At 34.8% G+C, this 22,990-nt stretch overlaps 2 protein-coding genes across 2 annotated transcripts in view; one reads left to right on the forward strand and one right to left on the reverse strand.

The window, feature by feature from the left end:
- Window positions 1-7,951, reverse strand: part of LOC115445006 (senecionine N-oxygenase-like) — a 52,968-nt gene extending 45,017 nt beyond the window's left edge. Inside the window, exon 1 of the mRNA XM_037438307.1 lies at window positions 7,765-7,951. Within this exon, the coding sequence (XP_037294204.1) occupies window positions 7,765-7,845 (81 nt within the window). The 5' untranslated portion in view covers window positions 7,846-7,951. The remainder of the gene's footprint in view (window positions 1-7,764) is intronic.
- Window positions 1-22,990, forward strand: part of LOC115445009 (helicase SKI2W) — a 46,600-nt gene that overhangs the window by 21,069 nt on the left and 2,541 nt on the right. Inside the window, 21 exon segments of the mRNA XM_037438305.1 lie at window positions 11,268-11,441; window positions 11,768-11,949; window positions 11,952-11,997; window positions 12,000-12,070; window positions 12,367-12,479; window positions 12,692-12,839; window positions 12,841-12,927; window positions 13,464-13,647; window positions 14,119-14,256; window positions 14,345-14,459; window positions 14,628-14,754; window positions 15,826-15,930; window positions 16,782-16,935; window positions 17,387-17,531; window positions 17,746-18,068; window positions 18,369-18,497; window positions 18,734-18,866; window positions 19,266-19,440; window positions 20,979-21,195; window positions 21,810-22,036; window positions 22,597-22,749. Of these exon segments, the coding sequence (XP_037294202.1) occupies window positions 11,268-11,441; window positions 11,768-11,949; window positions 11,952-11,997; window positions 12,000-12,070; window positions 12,367-12,479; window positions 12,692-12,839; window positions 12,841-12,927; window positions 13,464-13,647; window positions 14,119-14,256; window positions 14,345-14,459; window positions 14,628-14,754; window positions 15,826-15,930; window positions 16,782-16,935; window positions 17,387-17,531; window positions 17,746-18,068; window positions 18,369-18,497; window positions 18,734-18,866; window positions 19,266-19,440; window positions 20,979-21,195; window positions 21,810-22,036; window positions 22,597-22,749 (3,146 nt within the window).

Below are 22,990 nucleotides of genomic sequence, written 5' to 3' on the forward strand. Positions count from 1 at the left end.
GACCTTTGGAACCCCAAGGCTACTTACGAGTTGCAATCTTCGTCCCATTACTCCTAAGTTCAATATTTTCTCTTAAAACAAGCTTACCTTAAGTTTTTATACATGCTAGTGAACAGCGGCAGCGTCTCATCTATGCCAACGTGAGGGTCGAACCTCCAAGTACCGCCGATGTGTCTCGATGCCTCAAACAAGGTGAAGTTGACGCCATACTGTTTCATGTACCGCGCGGTGGCGAGACCCGCGAAACCGCACGCCAATAATGCAGGCGCGGTTTGCGTGCTGAAACAATTACATTATTAAGTCTCAAATATTCTATTAAATGAAGATTAAGTTTTATAGCATAAAAATTTGAGGAATACATTAATAATTTAAGGTTAGATTTTAATAAAGATTTCTTATGTTTAAGCGAATGAAGACATTAAATAAAACTATTTTACCGTGATAAAATCCGCAAATAATTTAACATTTTAACCCGTCATGACTTGTCAAAATTTTATTTTCAAATATGTACAGGTAGCTGAATGTTTGCCGCCAAACATTGACAGCTACGCGTGTGACGGAAAAATAACCTTATTATGTAGTATATAAGGTTATAATCCCGTGACACACGCAAATGTCATGTAGCTGTCTTGGCTCGCCGGCGAGCCACGAGAGACCAAGAGTACATGGATACGATTAACAGATATTTTAACTCACAATCACACAAGCCGTACTAAATATAGATTTTAATTTGCCTACCTATAGACATATTATCTACCTGAAGGTATGCCTATACTTTACTAACAGAATTTGTTACAAAATCATTGCAATCGGTTATCACTCATTAGGAACGTTGTGTGCAATATGCAATTTGCATGCATCATGGTCGTTCAACATAGTTTGTGTCTCACGATGCGGGTCGCGATTGTTTCTTTGACATGTGATAATAATAACTAACAACACTATCATCACAAGCGTATTTTAGTTGGAAATATACGCACGCAGTACATACGCCCATGGAATTAAATCATATAATAGCGTATTATGTATGTATTAGTTGATTGCTTTTTTTTAAACCTTGTCCTTGAACAGTACGTGTATCGGACAGCAGTAATTGAATTTTAGAAAGACTTATTGTTAAGAAGGTTAATAACTAAGGCTTGTTAGTAGGCTTTTAGTTACTAGATAATGTAACGCTTGCTTGAATTATTCGCTTTTTTTCGTGAAAAAGACGATTTAAGACAAACCAAACAGTATAAATATCTAAGATATTAGCAATTATAATGTTAGAAGTAATCTGTTTTATATCCTTGAATAATATTATAATTATTTACGTATATCACTTATAACCTAGTTGACACAAAATTAAATAAATAGAGCTTCAGTTGCACAGCCGATGAGAAAAAATAAACATGCAAAGGACCATCAAAGTTATGCTAATACATATGTAAATATTCTCGAAGTGCATAATATTTTTGTTGATATTCCGTGTGTTTCCACAGATGTTTAGGAGTTATTAATGCATAAGGCTGCAGTCACACACAGCCAAGTAGTATTTGAACAAAAATAACACAATACAGCAAGGCAATATAATCATAGTATAATCTTTGACATTTACTTAAAATATTATTTGCGGCAAGATAATGTTAACTGACAACGTATTTGATAAATAATATCTACTTATTAACGCCAAGTAGTAAAGCATATGCTTTCGGGAAAAAGTTAACTGCAAAATTTCAATCCAGGTATAATAAATGACTATTTGAATCAAATTTTGCAATGATCATTTGGCAAACAAAAAGTGAAAGTTGGAGTTCAACATAAAGTTTAATATTTATAAACTCGTCGTAGACGTAATCTGTAGTCTACTGTGATCGTAGTACGACATATCTTAAGAACATTTTAGTCGATTTTTTATTAATGTAGAAATAATTCGTTTTAAGTATTAATAAGAATGTTAAAGATAACTTATATTCAGCATATCACTTATAAACATCCGCAAGCAGTGTACTATAATTATACTTAATATTATAAAAGGTAAAACAGTAGGTATATAAATATTCCACGTCGATATGACGCTACAATAACATTATATATTTCGAATATTAAATAATTATGTTTTAAAGTATGATTCACAAACAAGATGCAATTTCGTTTGGATTAAAATATAATCAAAAAAATCTATCCCCATTAAATATGAACATATATTACAGTATCAACGAATAAATAGCTATTATTTATCATTAATAAAATGTAATGGATACCAATCCAACTATGTGGATTTATTATATAAAATAAATTATATAGCCTCTGAAGATTAGATGAAGAAAGACATTATTCTCATCTAACATATGTTGCGCAATGAGAAAAAATTAATCACAATTTTAACTAAGTATCTTTAGTATTCATCCTTTATTGCTTATGGGTGTTTTTGTCAACAATGAAGTTATTGCCAGGTGTAGTAATATTTTATATAGTTGCAAGTCCACTATAGTGTAATTAGGAGAACGGAATAGCCTTGTAATTCGCTGTTTTGCCTGTTATTTGAATCTAACAGGTGTATTAGGTAGCTTGTCAAGGACCTGTACGGATGAATCGGCCATATTATTGCCAACATAATGAAAAAAATTATATATTCATTTTATTTACATGAATAGTATTGACTTGACTTATTAAGTTATTATATGCTTCTATTTTAAAGATATGGTGTCTATGAAATACGATTAATAATTTCGAATATTAATGTAATTTGATGTTTTACGAGTTTCTTTCTAAATGTTAATTAATATTATCACTTAAATGCCATATTGTAATTTTCTTAATATATTGTGAAATTCATATTCAAATTTATGCTTCCGAATAACATTAATTCTTTCATTGTTGTCGCAGTTTGCAAAATGTTAATAAAATATTTGCTCTTTCCAACGGCAATACAAAACTGCTATTGACTATTATTTTGCATAAGATTAGCGTGAGATATTAACTTCCTTGAAACAAGTTTTCAATACATGAATAACATTGTTCAATACATCGATATGTCATACATTACCCGATATAATTATTTGTATAATGTATAGCTTACTAAACCGGTATAGTATAAGTCATGCGTGAACCCTTCACCAGATTACCTGTTCCTAATGTGGAAATCTATTACCACGGTGCACAAAGCATGCTAGATAAGCTGAGTACCGAGAATATTGAACCACGGAGATTGCAGAGTGTAAACATGACCATACCATATTACTTGACCATATTATCATTATTGCTGTGCCGACCTACAACGATTGTTGATTGATTGATTGATACAATAACCATCATACCGATCATAATATAAATTAGAAAAATATGTTTTCCTATACTTTCTTTTATTGGATCGCCATTGGTGATACATCAAGAATAAAAAAAACAAGGAATTATTTTATACTATCCAGTTATAGACAACAATAAGACAAGATATTACATCGGAGATAATTAAGATCACCAGTGTCTACAATTTGATTTAAGTATGCCAAAATAAAGGTAATATTCCTGCCCTATCATAAAATATTTTTTTAAAGAGCTTACCTACTGAGGAATCCAACTAAAGTCGGCAACTAAGTTATATCATTCTCGAAAGGAAAAACGTAGGTATATGTACCAATAATTGCGCAGTTTTTAAGGAACTTGTATTTCGCTGCAGATACTTTCTACCGCTCTAAAGTAAAATGTAAACAATAGCATATATTTATAGTAATAAACCAAACCTATTTTTATCCAGTGGCAGCTCTAAACGAAACGAGGGCCCAGGCGAAAGCAAAAACAAATTCCCCGTTTTAACAGTTTCGTCGGGAAGATCGTAAAAGGTCCTCCAGGCCGCCTCTGGATATATTTCTTTATATTCTATTCCATATACGTGTATTGCATGCTTTTCGGTTCTTTTAATTTACACGAATTGCGCCCGCTGCGCACAACGATCAACCGCTTGAGCTAGATAGTTTTTTTGTCGAATTCAAAGTCGAACCCGGATATAATTATATATGTACACAGACGTTAGGTATGTGAGATAATAAAATCAAATCAATCTTTAAAGTACTGCGTAAATAATAAATTACTCCGGTTCAATAGTAAAACAGATTACGTAATGACGTATAAGTTTTTGTGACATTGTCTTCCCTATAGACCTATTTTTTTTAATAGGCGTCTCTATAGTCGACACCAGGGTAAACCTGCGAATCAGATACTGGATTTCTCCCGGTTAGAGACTCCAGGAGCCCGGAAGAGAGTTGGGAGGAAATATATGAGGGAAGAAATTGTGGGAGAAGGATAGGAACCCTGTTTTAGGATTGGCGGAGGGGAGAAGGTGGGAAAATTTTCGCAAGCCCTCATAGGCCTCAATGCGTATTTTCTACAAAGAGGTATACACACTCAATTCCGTGCTTTAGGCCCCGGTAAATGTTTTCCCGTGCATGGGCGCGTATTCGGTGCATTCCTATGGACTAACTCGACCGAAATGGTACGTACTATCTCACATAGAACTAACTTGATGTGACTGTTTTCCTGTTGCATTTCGTACTGTCAGCGAGGAGGTAGGAGACCGAAGAAATCCCTTTCTAATCGCCAATCTTCCTCTTTGAAGGCACCAAAGCATTAATACAACAGTAATTAATTTAGCAGTATGATTTCTCATGTGACGAAAATTATAGTATTATTATTGTGACTCTCTTACCCGTTTTCTACATTACTACATACATTACACTCTTAAAACTTAATTCAAGTAGTAACAAATAATTTAACTTAAGTATTTTTCATCAAACAAAACTGTAAACCATTCATTGAATTCGCAATTAAGAATGATTAAACTTCTGAAGAAAAGACACAAACGCGCGCCACTAATGTAGAGATTAAAACAATTATGTCAAAGTTTAATTAATTTTCTTTTGCTACCTATCTATTATTCTTTCGAAATCATTTACGACCAATACCATTAAAATATATCAACTGCTAATTAACATTACCGGTAAGAATAAACAAATGAAAAGAACTCATCTGTAAACATGTCAAACAAACTTTGTTCTGATTGGTCCATTCTTGCTATGGATCTGACGGTAGCATTTAGGATCGTTAATAGGAATTGGCCATTAATTTAATATTTCTTATCCTTGCAAATATAATGAAAACATGCCTATTTGTGTGTACTTTCATGCACACGATATAGTAATCGATCGAAACAAGTTTTTGCAGTTTTTTTAACAAGTTTAATATTTCAAAAATAGACTGATTTTGTTTACGTTAAACAATAAACATGCAAACAGATTCAATTAAATAAAATTACGTCTACAATGGATTACGTAAGACCGCCAATGGATTCATGGTCTTCCGAAGCAGGTAACATCACTTTCCTATAAAATTCAATTTTTATTCATCATTGCATTCAGCAATTACGTGCGTCCGTGACACGACTGCCCAGCAGAGCTTCAGAATTGTTTCCGTTGTTATGCGTTACTAGACTTATTATTTACGTAATTTTATCCAATTGTACACTATTCTAACAGTATGTGATGTTTTGAACGTTAACGTGCGCGTTCATTGGCCTGTGACAAATTGTAGCCAAGGTATTTCGATTTTACTTCTCTATGTGCTGATGGGAATGATATTGGTGGTAATAATAGCTTGAGGTACCCATGAGGAAACTGTGCAAAAGATATATTTAATAAATATACTGAAGTAGCTTTTGCTCGCAGCTTCGCCCGTGTGAACGGGTTTTCCGGATTAAATACCCGCTATGAATTTTCCCGGGATAGAAAGTTGTCTTAAAATATCTTCATACCAAATTCCATAAAAATCCGTTCAGTAAATTTTGAAACCATCAACAACATACAAACAAACAGAAAAGAGGACTTTGTTTTATAATGTGTATAGATTAATACTTAATTTCCTTGGATTACTTTTTTTGTAAATAAAGTTCACAAATTCTGTCTCACCAATCCTAACTTCAACAATGTTGTTGAATCAACATAGGTACTTAAACTATTGGTTGCATGACTTCATTCTGCCACAAGGCTTTGTTTGAGGAAAAAAGCTTACAGCTTCGTAACCTTTAACAACGTTTTGATTAAAGACGTACTAAATATTCTTAAACTCGATAACACCATTTTAACTTTGAATCATAAAGGGTATAAAACTCTACCATTAATTTCAGATTTAATTTCTAATTGTATAAAACAAAATATAGACGGTTGGTAGTTCGTACATCACGTTATTATTGACTGCGATTTGCTCATTTCGTTGTTCTTTTCTTATGTAAGACTCTAGAATAGTCTACGTCGTAACTATTTAAATATGATATCTACATTTATATTTTTGTTTGAATGATCTATGATGTTGTTAAGTGTCCCGCTACTTCAAATTGGATGTATCCTGTAATGGCTGTGTGTGTTGTTGATAATGAAAAAATAAAAATAAAAATACTTCGCAAAAAATCCTGGATATAAAAACCTTACTGTGTACTTTTCGGGGGTAAAAGTATTACGGTAAATATTATGTTCTACCAGGTTTATCTGTATGCCAAATTTTATCTATATCCGTTCAGACTTCAAGAATTCCTATGTTTACTCCTACAAAATATCTACATAAACTTTGGCATTTGTATTAACTAGATTATTTTACAACGGAAACGCGCCTAGACGCTGCAAGCTAGATGGAGACACGCGCGAGCCGGTTGCGAAACTTCCCGTTTCAACTTTGCATTTTCCACACATGCAGTTTCTTAACCACGTGAACAAAATTAATCGAAACTTTAGAAACTCATTTGAAAAATACAATTTCTCATCTCATCTCTCTCACGAATTATAATATCTTATTTAAAATAACCATGTATTTTCTCAATATTGCCATAGTGCCTTTGTATGAAAATTAACTTATTAACTTTTATTTTACAACACACTCTTGTACCTCTTAAAATTACGATACTTTGTCATTATTGCATTAACAAGAATACGACATATCGACTGACAAATAAATTTGTATTTAAAAGTGTCATATCGAATGTTCTCCTATAACTACCATGTAACAGGTTTTACCAGATTATAATCAGAGTAATTAAGTATTATATGTTTTATATACCTTATACGAGTGCTAATTGTAAGTATTTACCTAATCGTTGAAAGTGATAGGATTATTAATATTCTTCCTGTAATTATAATAAACGCACCAAATAATAATTGGTTCTAATACTTTATCATTTTAAACTATTAGATATGTAGGATAATATTTTTACAGGCCCTTATTAATCGTTGTTGTTATACAAAATCTAAAATTGTATTTATCTGCTACGCTGTCGTGCTAGTTTATAGCTTCATTAATCATCTACTTTTATGTTATTATGTAGATTTCAAATAATATCTTCGTTTAAAGGAATAAAATATTTACATACCTAACTACAACATTATCGAAACTGAGATCGAAACCGAAAAAAGTGTTATTTATTTTTCTACACCTAATAAACACTATAAAAATCCTAAAACGTTGTATTAAGTATGATTTAAATAAATAAATCAGTTTGTCTATATATTTAAATGCGTATAAATTAAATACCGACAACAACATATGATTTAAAACAATTTTTTTTTTAATCTATAAGTATAATGCGAAAAAATAAATTAAATATTTATTTATTTTTTTTTTATAATTCGTCCTTAGAGGACAGGCTATAGTCTTACGACCATACTGCCTAGTCTTACGTATTTATAAATTAAATAAATATTAATGCGCAACAAAACCAAGCAAAGGAACGAAAATTATACATACCAATTCTAAACTACTAGCTTTTAGAATTAATAAAAATAAACACAGAACAATGCCACTGGTATAGTTTTTAGACGCCATCATATAAGTTCCCACTATAAATACATATAAAATATAAAAAGACGCGACGCGTGCGCCGATGGCCGTCCGTTGCGGACTGTGCTAGGGACTGAGTGAAGAAACGATCGTGCATGCGAGGTCTGGCTTTAGAGGGACTTGCCTGACAACCTTGACCGCCAAGGCTCACTGACTCACATACACATATTACTTATTGCAAATCGATAATAAAAACATGAGGATTAACATCCCAGGTATGACTTTTACCCAAAATTATTACCTTAGTGAGTTATCATATTTTAGTAGTAGTGGTAGCTTTTACCGAAGTTAAATTCCGTTGCCAGGATAACGGTTCCTAGAACGGTTCAGAGATTTATCAGAGATTATGACAGTAAAAAGAGTCAATCTGTTGAGCTTAATTAGAAATGCTGCAAGTGTAGAGATCGACGAATTAGTCCAGGGCGATGCCACAGTAGGTGGCGTTTTCCATTTCCACACAACCTTCGGACGTTGGTCGCCCGGCTCGATACCCACGGTTTGAAGACTGGATGCGAAAAGGAACTGAAAAAATATCTGGTACTACGCAGACCTCCCCGCTACCGCCTTTACTTACTGTACGGTCTCATCACTATGGTGGAACTATTATATATTAAGTAGAAATATTCAGAAGAAGTAGCTCGACCCTTATCACAATACACATCATAGCAAGAAATGAGGTCGTATTAGCTGCGCCTCTATCTAGCCCTTTGGAGCTGAAGATGTGAGCGTATACCAGATAAAGCACCTACACAGTACAAAATTAGACTTTTATGCTAAGAAACGTCTTTCACCATCTTCCCCTCCCTCGTCAAAAGGTAACACCTAGTAATAAATAATACGCAGCTTATTTATGCCAGAAAAAGAAAATATAAGTATTTAACGCAACTAAAATTAAAACTATCAATTTATCCCGCCAGAGGTGCCAGTCGCCAGTGAAAAATAAAGCTTATTATAAAAGTAATAAAGCATCAATTATAATAATAATTTAGATGTCACAAGAAAAAAAAAAGGATAAAATTTCCCAGAAGAAAGATAAACTGAGGCCCTGTTTCATAGTTTTCACCCCTGATTTAGATACATACTGAATACTGACGAGTTATAGAAGAATAATAAAGCAAGTAAACAGCTCATTTGGGTTGCGGGAGTATTTGTTACTTACAATTCTTATTTATATATTCCCGCACAAATTATTCGCCAATAGTATGAATAGGGCATCAAGTAAATTTTATTTGACAGTTATCTTATAAACAGTTAAATATAGTTGTATATAGTTTGCGTTTATCACGGCAGAACAGGTAGGTAACATACCTACATACACATTTTATTATAATTTATTTGGGAGAATAGATTAGAGTGTGACTTTTGTATTTAATCGGGAAAATAAAGCAAGTATTCGACAGCTGTAAAACAGAGTTTAAATATATAATAATAATATCAGCCCTGTATTATATACTTGCCCACTGCTGAGCACGGGCCTCCTCTACTACTGAGAGGGATTAGGCCTTAGTCCACCTCGCTGGCCTAGTGCCGATTGGTAGACTTCACACACCTTCGAAATTCCTATAAAGAACTTCTCAGATGTGCAGGTTTCCTCACGATGTTTTCCTTCACCGTTAAAGCGAACGATAAATTCACAAAGAATACACACATGATTTTTAGAAAAGTCAGAGGTGTGTGCCCTTGGTATTTGAACCTGCGGACATTCGTCTCAGCAGTCCGTTCCACACCCAACTAGGCTATCATATATAGTTTAAATATACTTAGATATAATTTACATATTGTCCACAATAGGAAGTATGATCTTACCTACGTAGTATATTACTTACTCTATGTCCTGAAAATCACCATGATTATTATGACTTTTTTCTTGTAAGCTTTGTATATAGTTGGATTTGTTATGATCTTAAATTATTCTATCTCTCACTGAACTTACGGAAAGGAAAGAAATAGCAATACTGATTATGCTACAAATTGCATTTGTCAACAAAGAGGGAATTACAGAAATACAAAAATATTGACATTTTGACAAGATAACCTCAATACGCGTGAACTGCCGACAAATATACCTTTTTACTTGTATATTTTTAAATAGAATAATAAAACTTATTTAAATGTCGCAGGACGTTAAGGATGAATTCTCAGACGTTTCGGTAATTAGCATTGTCAATTATGAACTATCAACTGTATTCAAAGCTTCACAGCTGTTTTTATGAAAATTTTAGGTGCCACCTATATTAGAAGATTTAAACGGCTGGGTTCAAGAGTATTTGTTAAATCCGGAAAAACTATCGATCCACAAATGGGAGCGTTCACAGACACACTGGCATCGAGAGAGCAATCCCGATTCATTGTATTTATTCGATATTGATGAATATGGACCTGAAACAACACTCGAAGTAAGCACCTTCTAATTATTTATTTCAAATGTTTATAAATAAAATAAGAAATATCATATCTTAAATGTTAACAATTCATAAAGTATTTATCTCTTAAATTAGACTACCAATGTAAAATTTGTAGGTGGTCCGAGATCCAATAACAGGGGAAATATCAGGTGTAGAAGAGATAGACATACCTTTGGAGGATGATGAAACTAATCCCACAATGTCACGGGCGCCCCTGCCTCCCAGCCTCGCCACTAGAGGCACAACCACACAAAGTCCATTTTTACCAGCTGGCTTTGAAGAGGAACTGCAAAAGATTTTGGAAGGAACAATGCAACATGCTGACATTAAAATTGATTTGGATAATCATGAGCCTGGCAAATTTTGGGTGAAGGTAAACAGTATGATTTATTTATTTGTTAATATTACTTATACTATTAGAAATCCGTACTAAAGACATGACTATTTTGAGTTGTAAATTAAGAAAATTCTTTACTGTTGGTAGGTCTCTCCTATGTGAGAGTCCGCCTGGGTAGGTACCACCGCAATGTCTATTTCTGCTGCTAAGCAAGAGCATGTAGTCACTGATGTATTCCGGTTTGAAGGACATTGTAGCCAGTGTAAGTACTGGATATAATGACACTTGACATCTCATGGCTCAGGATGGCGAGCACAGTGAATTGCCAAACAATACTTTGTAATTCAAGGTGTTGGATGGTGTTTCTACTGTTTATGGAGGGTCATATTGCTTACCATCATGCGTACGGCAAGCATGTCTCATCATTCAAAGCAATAAACAAAAATTATGGTCAATAAAGGTTTTTTACTATAATTGGTTTCAATATTTAATATGTAATACTGTCAGTCTTGTACAATCTGAAAGCTGAAAAAAATACTGAGTCATTCACACACTTTAATAAAAATAACTAACTTTTAAAACGATTTATATACTTACTGCTCATAACTTACCAATTAACATATCTCTATGGAAAACTTATGTACAATAATCATAATAATGCCTTCTAGACATCTTGACCATAGCTCCTGGGGCCAAGGAGTGTGTTTTGTTTGCGGAAGATGGCTTCACTCTCCTGGACCAGGAGGCAGAGGAAAAAGAAAAAGCTGAAAACAAAGAAAACTTTGATATCAGTATTAAAGTTAATCTTGAAGAAGTCATTGAAAATAACACACATTTAGTGGGTAATTATATTGTTAAAGTAGTCAATAGTAAAGAATTTACATCTTTGATTTGTTTGGTAAATCTTTTGTTTTACCAAGAACCAAAATGAAATTTTCATAGCATATTAAGTACAACCTTGTTCTTAAAAATATGTTATTTCACCATATTTTTTAATTGTTTTATCTCCCAATTTTTTTTAAAATAATATAGGGCTTAAAGCGTTGAAAATTCCAAAAGAAAGTTTTGGAATATACAATAAATATTTTAATTTTGACATTAACCTTAATTTGCACTATAATCTAAAATAGTTTTGTAGTTATTTAGTATTAATGTCTTCAATTTATAGATCTCTGGAAGGATGATGAAGAAATTAAAAAAGAGAAACCAGCAAAACCTGTCAAAAAATTTGAATTTTCAAGCGACACATCTGACAATGACAACTTCCTTGAAGACACAGTGATCAGACCACCAGTGGAAATGCCTGAGCTTCCAGTTCTGAACATCACCTCCTCAGCTGTCCAGACCGTGGGGTGACATCCACAGAGTGGGCAGAGATGATAGATGTGTCGCAACCTGTGCCGAGTTTAAAGAGAAAATCAAGGATATGGCACATAGCTATCCATTTGAATTGGATAATTTCCAAAAACAGGTTTTAAGATCATTATTACACATTTATATCCATTAAAGCAATATAACTGTTATATATTTTTTAACACAGCTTGGTAAAGTGGCTTTACTGCACTTGATGTTAAGCAAAGTGAAGCCAAAAGAAAGTGCCAAACGGAAAAAATACAGGCATCTTCTACGGACAGCACAGTCATATCAGCTACAGCCACATAGTTGCATAATATTATTTATAAGAGCTTTGAAAAATACAATCTTTTACAATATCACCCATAGAGAGATGAAACATATTTATTGCAATTTTTTTTTTTTTAATTTTAGGCTATATTGAAACTAGAAGAAGGACATCACGTGTTCGTAGCGGCGCACACGTCTGCCGGTAAAACAGTTGTCGCTGAATACGCTATTGCTATGTCAAGAAGAAATTGCACTAGGCAAGTATTGTAGTTATATCTTCTATTATAAATGTAGGCTCCATATATGTTGTATCTGGTGTTCTATAAGATTTTCTTGAATTAGTCTAAAAATAAACAATATTTATATTTAAATGCTGTACTTCCCCAAGGAATATAAGTAAATTTGAACTATGTTTCTGGAGACAGTAGAGTTTAGAATTCTACCATAGATATATAATCTTTATTTGCAGATCCATCTACACTTCTCCAATAAAAGCACTTTCCAACCAAAAGTACAATGACTTCAACAAGTTGTTTGGTGAGGTTGGGTTACTCACCGGTGACTTACAAATCAACGCCAAAGCGCCCTGTCTGGTGATGACCGCGAGGGAGATCTTCACGGTCAATGTTGTACTGTGGTTCCGATGTCACTAGAGATCTCGAGTTTGTGATATTTGATGAAGTGCACTATATTAATAATGCTGAGGTATGTGTTCTACAATATTGTGATATGTAAAAGTCTATGTTAATTGGCATGGGGGAAACCTATTATACTTATTGAATTGATCCTAAAAGTTCTTAAAATCATAATGGCACAACATATGACCCTTGGTAATAATAAGGGAATAATTAAGTTTACTCTGACAAAATTCATGACGCGGATGGAACTGCGAACAAAGCCTGAAATTATAGTAGAGAACGATATTATATACTCTGAGATATAATCACATCTCACATTGATGACCTTACATTTAAATTTCTTTATATGAACTATGAGTCCTAGTCAGCCACACACGGTATCGATTTATTGTAGCGATTTATATGTGAATTGACGATCGACGCAGATTTCTATGACGTGTGGAGAATATAGGACTGCCCGATATAACTACAAACTCGAATTTACATTACTATTACTATTTTTAAATTCATAAAATTATCTTCGTAATAAATCCTTTTGTTTCCTTCTTTTTCTTTCTTTCATAATGTTTTCCCATTGTGAAGTCCCCTTTATAATCATTACAGCGAGGCTACGTATGGGAGGAGGCGCTGATCCTCCTGCCAGCGCACGTGAGTATAGTGATGTTGAGCGCCACGGTGCCCAACACGCTGCAGTTCGCGGACTGGGTGGGCCGCACCAAGAAACGGATGGTGTACGTCGTGTCCACGCCGAAGCGACCCGTGCCGCTGTGCCATTATCTTTATACAGGTAAATGTGACGCAATTATCATGACTGCAATGTTGGGTAGCCGTCGGTGCCACACACTTTCAAATTGACTTAGTATTTACGACAGGCCAGTGACGGATTAGTCAATAGTCTCCTACCTAGGCCGCGGTCTAGGGACATAGTTGCAATCGAGGACCTTTTTGTAGCTCCTGAAGAATGGACACCTGCACGCATAACATGCAAGGCGGCACACTTGAGAGGCCTATACTTATGGAAGCTATAAATAAATTCGACACAGTGCAAGGCTTATCAATTTACGTGAATCTCGCAAGGTTATTTAATCCTAGGCTAAGTACATTAGAAAATCTCCCGCTAAGTTATGCCCCACCTGGAGATAGACCTAATATCCCCCAATCCAATTAATTAAATTCCCAATTATCTGTATTAAATTACAAAAAATATATCCATTAAATTTCTACTACTAATGTCATATTTTAATCACGGATATTTTAGGATCTGGGGGCAAATCAAAACACGAGAGATTTATGGTAGTGGACCAAGATGGGAACTTCCAACTAAGGGGATACAACGAAGCTGTTGCAGCTAAGAAATCCAGAGAAAATGAATATAAAAAGAGCTTTGGGCCAAAAGGTAAATTTTGATATTAGGCTATGCAAGAACATATCGAAATAAATTAAATAATTAGCTTATTTAAAATTTGACAATATGTAAAAAACAGGTGGAAAGCAAATGAGCAACTCAAAAGCAGAACAGACCATGTGGGTAGCCTTTATCGATCATTTGAAGCAAAAGGACAAGCTCCCTGTGGTCGCATTCACACTCTCACGTAACAGGTAAGTTTAATGAATTAATTCTAGTATTTGTGAAGAAAGTTTAACAAGTAATACCAATTCCACTCTAAATACACCGACCTAAAATAGATAATAGAAAAAACTCACGCGCGTATCCCCGCAGAGATAACAAAATTACAACTGTGTATAAAGATTGCAAAAATATTTTAGATGTGACCAAAATGCACAAAATCTGGTGTCAGTTGATTTGACCACCGCAAAAGAGAAGGGACACATACGTTCTTTCTTCCAGAGATGCTTGCAAAGGTTGAAAGAGCCCGATAGAAGACTGCCACAGGTATGTTGATCATTTATGTCGATGGTAATATATCAAAAATAAGATTTAAATTGTAACAAAATAAGTCGGACATTATTTAAGGGTTTAATATTTCGTTACCTGTGTGTTTAAAAAACACTCCACAACTCCGTATCGTTTTACAACCATTTTCAATAACCGATCCAATCTCAATCTTTAATCCGAATCCGTGAATGAACCAATCGAAATAAATCATTTCAAAAAACTTCGTTCTAATCGGTCCATTTTTGAAATAGATCGAGAAAAGCGATTAGGATTGTTATGAAAATGGCGGTTAATCGGATTGGTTGAGAGACTAACACGTGACTGCCGGATGTCGATCAATCAGAAACATCAATATTAAACGACATCGACTTACGAATCGCATTTTTCGGTCATTGTTAGATGGCTGCAACATGTAGGAACAAGATGTAAATATGTATACTTAGTATATTATGGCTTAATTTAATTTAATAGTGTATTTTTGTTCGTTTTAATTATTTTTTTTTTCTTTTTATTTATATTTGTTGTAGTATAGCTTAATTTTTAGATCTTGTTTAATTTTATTTAATTGTAATAATGCTTTGTTACTTATAATTTGAATTGTCGTTTGCATCTATAATTGTATAAGTAGCATTTGATCAAAAAGCTGTTGTAATCTATGCTATTGTTAAGGTTTGATGGTGTTACTTAGTTGATGCAACTTTAATAATAAAATAAAATAAAATAAAATAAAATAAAATATTATTAAATTTCAATAATGTAATTCGCAATATTATAGAGAAATTTTAAATTGCACATATTTACATTGGTAGTTGTTATTTTATAATGTGTGTATTATATTTAATCGGCGCACCGATTTAATAACCTTATATCACCTTAGGTCAGTGAAAATCAGCACTGCAATAATGCTAAGGTATTACTGAAGAAAGAAGCTGGATGAGGGCTACCTGTCTTGACTTAAACAATGTAGCTAGCGTATAATATTATTGTTATTAGTGTGTAATTTGTTCCAACAATAAAACATTTTTCTTTTTAATTTAAAAAATAATGTATACCATATTTATGCTGTAGGTAATAAGACTGCAAAGAGTGTTGGAAAATGGCATCGGCGTCCACCACAGCGGTATATTACCGCTGCTCAAGGAAATCGTCGAAATGCTGTTCCAATCTGGTTATGTAAGTTACTTTTTGGGATATATTTTTTACCCCACAATGACTCAGTATACAACAAGTTCTTAAAAACGATCACCCTTATTCATAGACGTTATTTATCAAAGGACGGAGCATTACTGTGATAACAAGTCTGCTTCTCAGCTTTGTTTATCTGACAGCCAACTAGATTCATGTTGTATCTCAATATTAGCCAATCACAACGGCCCTATGTCTACGCACTACGAAGGCTCCCATGCCGTCAGCACTGCGAAACAGACTTTTTTTCTTAGATAAAAGACGTCTATGAATAAGGGTGTATATATACAAAGCTTGTATTAAATATTTACCATCGCCTAATTGATTTACGAACGTTCTGTGAAGGTAAATTTCGACACAAACCGAATTCTAAATTCTAACTATTATTTTACTAGAGCAGAAACGCAAGGAATTGTTTCATATTTATTCTACATTCGTCCATTATGTACCTATAGTAATCGATCAGAATGAGTCAGTCATTAGAGGACGCGTTGTGTGCGGGATGGACTCGTTCCTAATAGGCATAGTTCTATAGTACATGAACTTAGCTAATTAATACTACTCGATTCGATTCGATACGCCTCGGCGAGCCTAGTTGATGCTGGGTTTAATAACGTAAAAAAGCAAAAAAAATATTTTTCTATATAAAATCTTATTACTTCGCAAGCATTAATGTAAAAAAATAAAACACAAAAAATATATTTTTCTATATAAAATCTTATTACTTCGCAAGCATTAATGTAAAAAAATAAAACACAAAAAATATATTTTTCAATATAAAATCTTATTCCTTCACAAGCATTAATACAACTATAATATAACGTGATTAATTTCCGCAGGTGAAGATCCTGTTCGCGACGGAGACGTTCGCGATGGGCGTGAACATGCCCGCGCGCACCGTGGTGTTCGACGAGGTCACCAAGTTCGACGGCGTGCAGAGGCGCACGCTCGCGCCCGCAGAGTACATACAGATGGCGGGCCGCGCCGGGAGAGGTGAGTCTATCTCACGTCCTTTTAACAGAGCTAAGAACGTATATTTTCGTTATTGTCAGTGATGTAGTTTGCCTTAAAGGGCCTATATCAAAATTTGATAGTGGCCCTTCTGGGCAGTGTGAACTTTTAGGCGCCCACTAAATTTATTGTAGGGCCAAGAGAAACTTAAAGCTCATGGGCCTCGTATCACTGATATTGCTGACAGCAGCAGCTATGTGCCAGGTTATCTTGTTACGCAACTCGTGTAAATGCAAAAAAATACTAATAAGCTAGGAATGCGCTTCTTTGCATAAGGTTCGCAGTTACTAACTTTGCTAATTTTTCGTGACCAAAATTATAACTATCAAAGCAACCATAAGTTAAGTTATTTATTAACGTTTAATTGCCTTGAGTATCCAGTTCTTACATTGCTAATATTCTGCTACATTTTCGTATTTATTGTATTATTTAGGTCTAGACGACACTGGTACAGTGATAATCCTGTGCAAGGACGGCGTGCCAGACCTGGTCACGCTGAAGGGCATGATGATGGGCACGCCGCAGAAACTCTCCTCGCAGTTCAGACTCACATACGCCATGATCCTCAGCCTGTTGAGGTAAGGTTACCTTTTATTACTAATATTCAGATAATGCCTACAATGTGTTTAGTAAAATTATAATTACTAATAATTATTTAAAGTGTGTTAAAGATTAAAAAAAATGGCCACTAACTGCCGATCGGTAAAACCCATACAGATTAATGATACTAGGAGCGTATGTGAGACATTCCTACATTTTCTTCTGCAATGATAAAATACAATCTGTTTTTAGAGCGGCAACAGTATCAGTGGAAGGCATGATGCAACGTTCATTCCGTGAGTTCCATCAATTATGCCAAGCGGACAACTACAAAAAGCAACTTCAATTGGCAGAGAAGGAGTATTCTGAGAAGTGCAGTACACCGCTGCCTGCCCATTTAGCGCCATTGACGTCGTTCTACGATACCGCAAGCTTGTATATAGATCTGATGAATGAGTTCATGCCGATATTGCTGAACCAACCCAAAGTGGCGAAGGAATTGGCCCCGGGCAAGATAATGATTGTATCAGCGGGGCCGTATATTAATCAGCTCGGTATATTTTTGAATGGCAATGGTGAGCACTGTACATAGTTTTTAAAAGAATATATTTAGTGAGTTTGCGTCTGTTGAACCTTGAAATCACTTTTATATATTTATAATGGTTACAATGTAAATAAAATATGTAAATTTCACAATGTCAATACTTTACTACTACGAAAAATATTTTTTTTACTGGCCTACGATAAGTAAAAAAGGGCCTTTTACTTTTAAGAAACAATTTTTCAGGAATAGTACATGATTTCTAGAATACAACCAGAAGTGTTATAATTTGAATGTATAGTATTGATTTTGAAATCCCTTACCTCGCATTCAGGACCCCGGCAGACTCCATATAAAGTGTTAGTACTAAACACAGCAGAACAAGACACCAACAGATATAACTTCGAAGTGGACGACAACTGGTATAGGATGCTCAGCTTCTCTGTTATGTACGACGGTATAGGTAAGTGAAATATATATTTTTTTTTTTTCGTATAAAACCAACCTTATGATAATGGACTTTTAGGAGCAAATTGAACAGCATCTCGGTCGCCTTCCGCAAGCCAAAAAGGGAAAATTAGCGCTAACAGTTACAGTAACTAGAGGTGCGCACGATTTCAAGTCACCATATTATAATTAAGAACCCTTATGCAATTAGATTAGAATTTTTTAAAGAAAATTGTTTATATAAATTTTCAGGTACCGAAGAGAGTACGCTAGATCACACAATACTGTGCATAGCACCCAAAAACATAATAGCTATTACCAAAATGGATCTCAAAATTGATGCCAACATCATCATACAAGACTGGGAGAAGAGGCAGATGCCACGGTAAAGTAATTTCAGATTAAAAATAAAATATGGGAACTTTTGAAATGATTAAAAATAAAACAGACGCCTCAGGTTCGAACTAACACTGAGATAAATTGTGTGGGACAGGGTAACTCATATTAAGTGTTATATACAACTTGTGTTTTACAACTTGGCAGTGGCTAAGGGTCCATATAACCCGATTCGTGCCGTCTGCCCTTTCATATAAAGTCTAATTATAATTAGAATGATTTGTACAACTTGTGCCTATGTGTTGTGTCGGGTTTATTTTCGTAAAACTTCAGCCTTCGCCACTACAACTCAGTACCATGAGTGTGATTTACTTATTTTTTGGTCAACTTAAAAACAGCTATTCTTATATAAATATCAATAATTATAATTATGAATTGCTCATTACAGGTTCAAAGACGCCCCGGTGGGGTCTAGCTGCGCAGGCGCAGTGCAGGAGCTGTCGCGACTGTCGCACGCGGTGCGGTCGGGCGCCACACAGCTGCCGCAAGTCAATCTCACGCAGTCGCTCGCACTCACCACCGGCGAGATACTTGATGCGCTCACGCAGATGAAGACGCTTACTGTACGTTCATTTCAAACTATAGATATTTCTACTGGGCGGAACACACTTGGCGAAAAGTGGATGCCCCGGTTGCGCCTCTGCATACCCCATCTATACTATTATATAAAGCTGAAGAGTTTGTTTGTTTGTTTGTTTGTTTGTTTGTTTGTTTGAACGCGCTAATCTCAGGAACTACCGGTCCAAACCGAAAAATTCTTTTTACGTTGGATAGCCCTTTGTTCGTGGAGTGCTATAGGCTATATATCATCACGCTATACCCAATAGGAGCGGGGCAGTAATGGCTAATCTCAGGAACTACCGGTCCAAACTGAAAAATTCTTTTGCGTTGGATAGCCCTTTGTTCGTGGAGTGCTATAGGCTATATATCATCACGCTATACCCAATAGGAGCGGGGCAGTAATGGCTAATCTCAGGAACTACCGGTCCAAACTGAAAAATTCTTTTTGCGTTGGATAGCCCTTTGTTCGTGGAGTGCTATAGGCTATATATCATCACGCTATACCCAATAGGAGCGGAGCAGTAATGGCTAATCTCAGGAACTACCGATTCGAACTGAAAACATATTTTTTTGTTGAATAGTCCTTTGTTTGTGGAGTGCTCAAAGTTATATATCATCATGCTATGACCAATAGGAGCGGAGCAGTAATGGCTAATCTTAGGAACTACCGGTTTTTCGTTTTGTGTTAGATAGCCCTTTATTTGTGGACCGCTATAAGCTATATATCATCACGCTATGACCAATAGGAGCGGAGCAGTAATGGCTAATCTCAGGAACTACCGGTTTGAACTGAAAAATCTTTTTGTGTTGGATAGCCCTTTGTTCCTGGAGTGCTATAGGCTATATATCATCACGCTATGACCAATAGGAGCGGAGCAGTAATGAAACATGTTGCAAAAACGGGGAAACTTATGAGTTTTGAGAGCTTCCGTTGCCTGCGCTGCGTAAACGGTTAATGTTATGCAACAATGATGTATGACGGGATTGTTTCACTTAAAAAGTTCTAAATAATATAACAAAGTCCCCGCTGCATCTGTCTGTTACGTGTTAAACTCAAAAACTACCTAACGTATTAAGATGAAATTTGGTATGGAGACAGTTTGAGACCCTGGGAAGAACATAGGCTCCCGGGAAACTACTATTTTTATAACGGAAAACTTTATAACGCGGGCGGAGCCGCGAGCAAAAGCTAGTCAAAGATAAATTCAATATGTGCGTTTGTTTTTGTTTTATGAACACCAACGATGTTTGACGAATTGTGTGCGTGTCGTAGGATTGTATTTGAACCTTGTGTATTTGTCATTTATGGTATAGCGTCTATTTTATATACTCGATGGGTAATACTTATTAATATATGGTATATAGGCAATTTCCGCCCACACAATATTAGTCATTGTTAGTCAGTTAGTATTACAGACAGACTGAATATTTTTTTTAATAAAATTATTTAAATTACGTTTATTAATTTCTACCATTTTTGATATGAATAAACAATATAAATTTACAATTTTGCCTTCCAAATATATTGTTCTACTTTCAGGCTGTACTAGAACAACAAAAGAAAAGCACGGACATAGCGAACTTCAAATCGGAATTCGCGATAATCTATGAACGCAAGCAAGCGGAGAAGAAACGTGATAAGTACAAGAGATTGCTCTCGTTCGAGAACCTCGCTCTCTACCCGGACTACCAACGGAGGCTGCTCGTGTTGAAAGAACTGAATTACATTGACGAACATGACAATGTTATATTAAAAGGTATATATTTTGTTTGTCCTTCCTTGTACGGTCTTGTACTAAGTTTACTATGAACACGAGAAGGGTGTTAATTAAAATTAATTAATTGTGATTGTTAGTGACTATTTTCTTAAGTCCCGTTGCCTCAATTAGAATTGCAATGCTTATAGAGCTTGAAATTGTAGACGTTTATATTCGATGAACCAGTTTACTTTTCTGGAATAGACCCGGGTAATATACCTTAGCAAATTTGCTCTATCAGAAAACAAATTATCTGATACAATCTTTACTTTTTCAAATCTTTTTAAACATATTTACTTGGTTCGAAATTGCATATTTTTATTTTACATCTAGTATTTGAGTAACATATTGTAAAGTGGTATTTTCGAGAAGATAAGTATGTGGTTTAATTTATTAACACAATTTGACAGTGACCCTGAATAATAATAACTAAATATATACATATTATTATATAAATATGTAGGCATTTATTATTCTGGGTCATTACATAAGTACACAATAATTATTTTTATATATTGTTTATACGTTTACGTGCAACTTTATTCGTCTACGTGATAAATAAAGTATTTTATTTTATATTTTTAATGTATACAAATATATATCCTTGTGTACAGGTCGCGTGGCGTGCTGCATGGGTACCAACGAGCTCATCATATCGGAGCTGGTGTTCCGCAACGTGTTCACCGACAAGAACCCGGCGGAGATCGCGGCGCTGCTCAGCTGCTTCGTGTTCCAGGCGCGGACGCAGGTGGAGCAGCCGCTCACCGACAAACTCGACGAGGGCGTGAAGGCCATCGAGGCGATCGATGCTGAGTTGGCGAAGGTCGAGTCCAAATATATGGTGAGTTTGGTGCTATAATGGCTTAAAATCGCAGTTACCAGTAAGATAAAAATACACACAATTGCATTTTTTTTTGTTTTGAATGACGAGACGAGGTTACCGCTCAACGCCCATACACAGCAGAAACACCATCCAACACCTTGAATTACAAAGTATCGTTTAGTATTCCACTGCGCTCGTGATCATGGGACATGAGATGTTAAGTCTCATTATGTATTATTGTTCATCAAATCGTTACCTGACAAATCGATTACCGATACATTGACAGATGACAATCGATGCTCAATTAAAACTCTAGTTAGGTATTCGCTGTCCATATGTTACACTGGCTACAAACTATATTTACGGTGGTCTTTACCATACAAGGGCAAACTGGAACCATTTCACAAACATTGTTATACTCCAGTTTGCAGGACAGTCTAATTATAATTAGTTGTATCTAATCTATTGGCCTTTCATAAAAGTTCTTTAAAAATTAAGAAGTAAAGCGAGCAAAAATCATAAAATATCCTTACTTTTTACCTTATTAACATAAATAAATTATTAATTTTGTTTGCCAGATAAATCAATTCGAAGGTCAACAAGAAAGACTCAATTTCGGTCTAGTTAGGGTCGTATACGAATGGGCACTTGAAAAGCCATTCGCAGAGATTATGGAGCTCACGGATGTGCAAGAAGGAATTATTGTGAGGTGCATACAACAACTGCACGAGGTAAATATATTTTTCTATATCATTTAACAAGTATACAACTACTAACTTTTCCATGTTACGTCTCTGTCCCCTAAATGAGAGGTTTGCATCCTAAATCGAAAGATCTTTTCTATTCCATGATGAAATAAGAAATTCTTAGTGCACTTATATTTTTTATTTTAGGATTTAATATCATAATTTTCCAATTCTAAAACTCACACCTCCGATATAGTTCTAGGTTTGTCTTATATTACTTTGTGAA

Source organism: Manduca sexta, chromosome 13 (genome assembly GCF_014839805.1).
Source record: "Manduca sexta isolate Smith_Timp_Sample1 chromosome 13, JHU_Msex_v1.0, whole genome shotgun sequence".
Lineage (NCBI taxonomy): Eukaryota > Metazoa > Arthropoda > Insecta > Lepidoptera > Sphingidae > Manduca > Manduca sexta.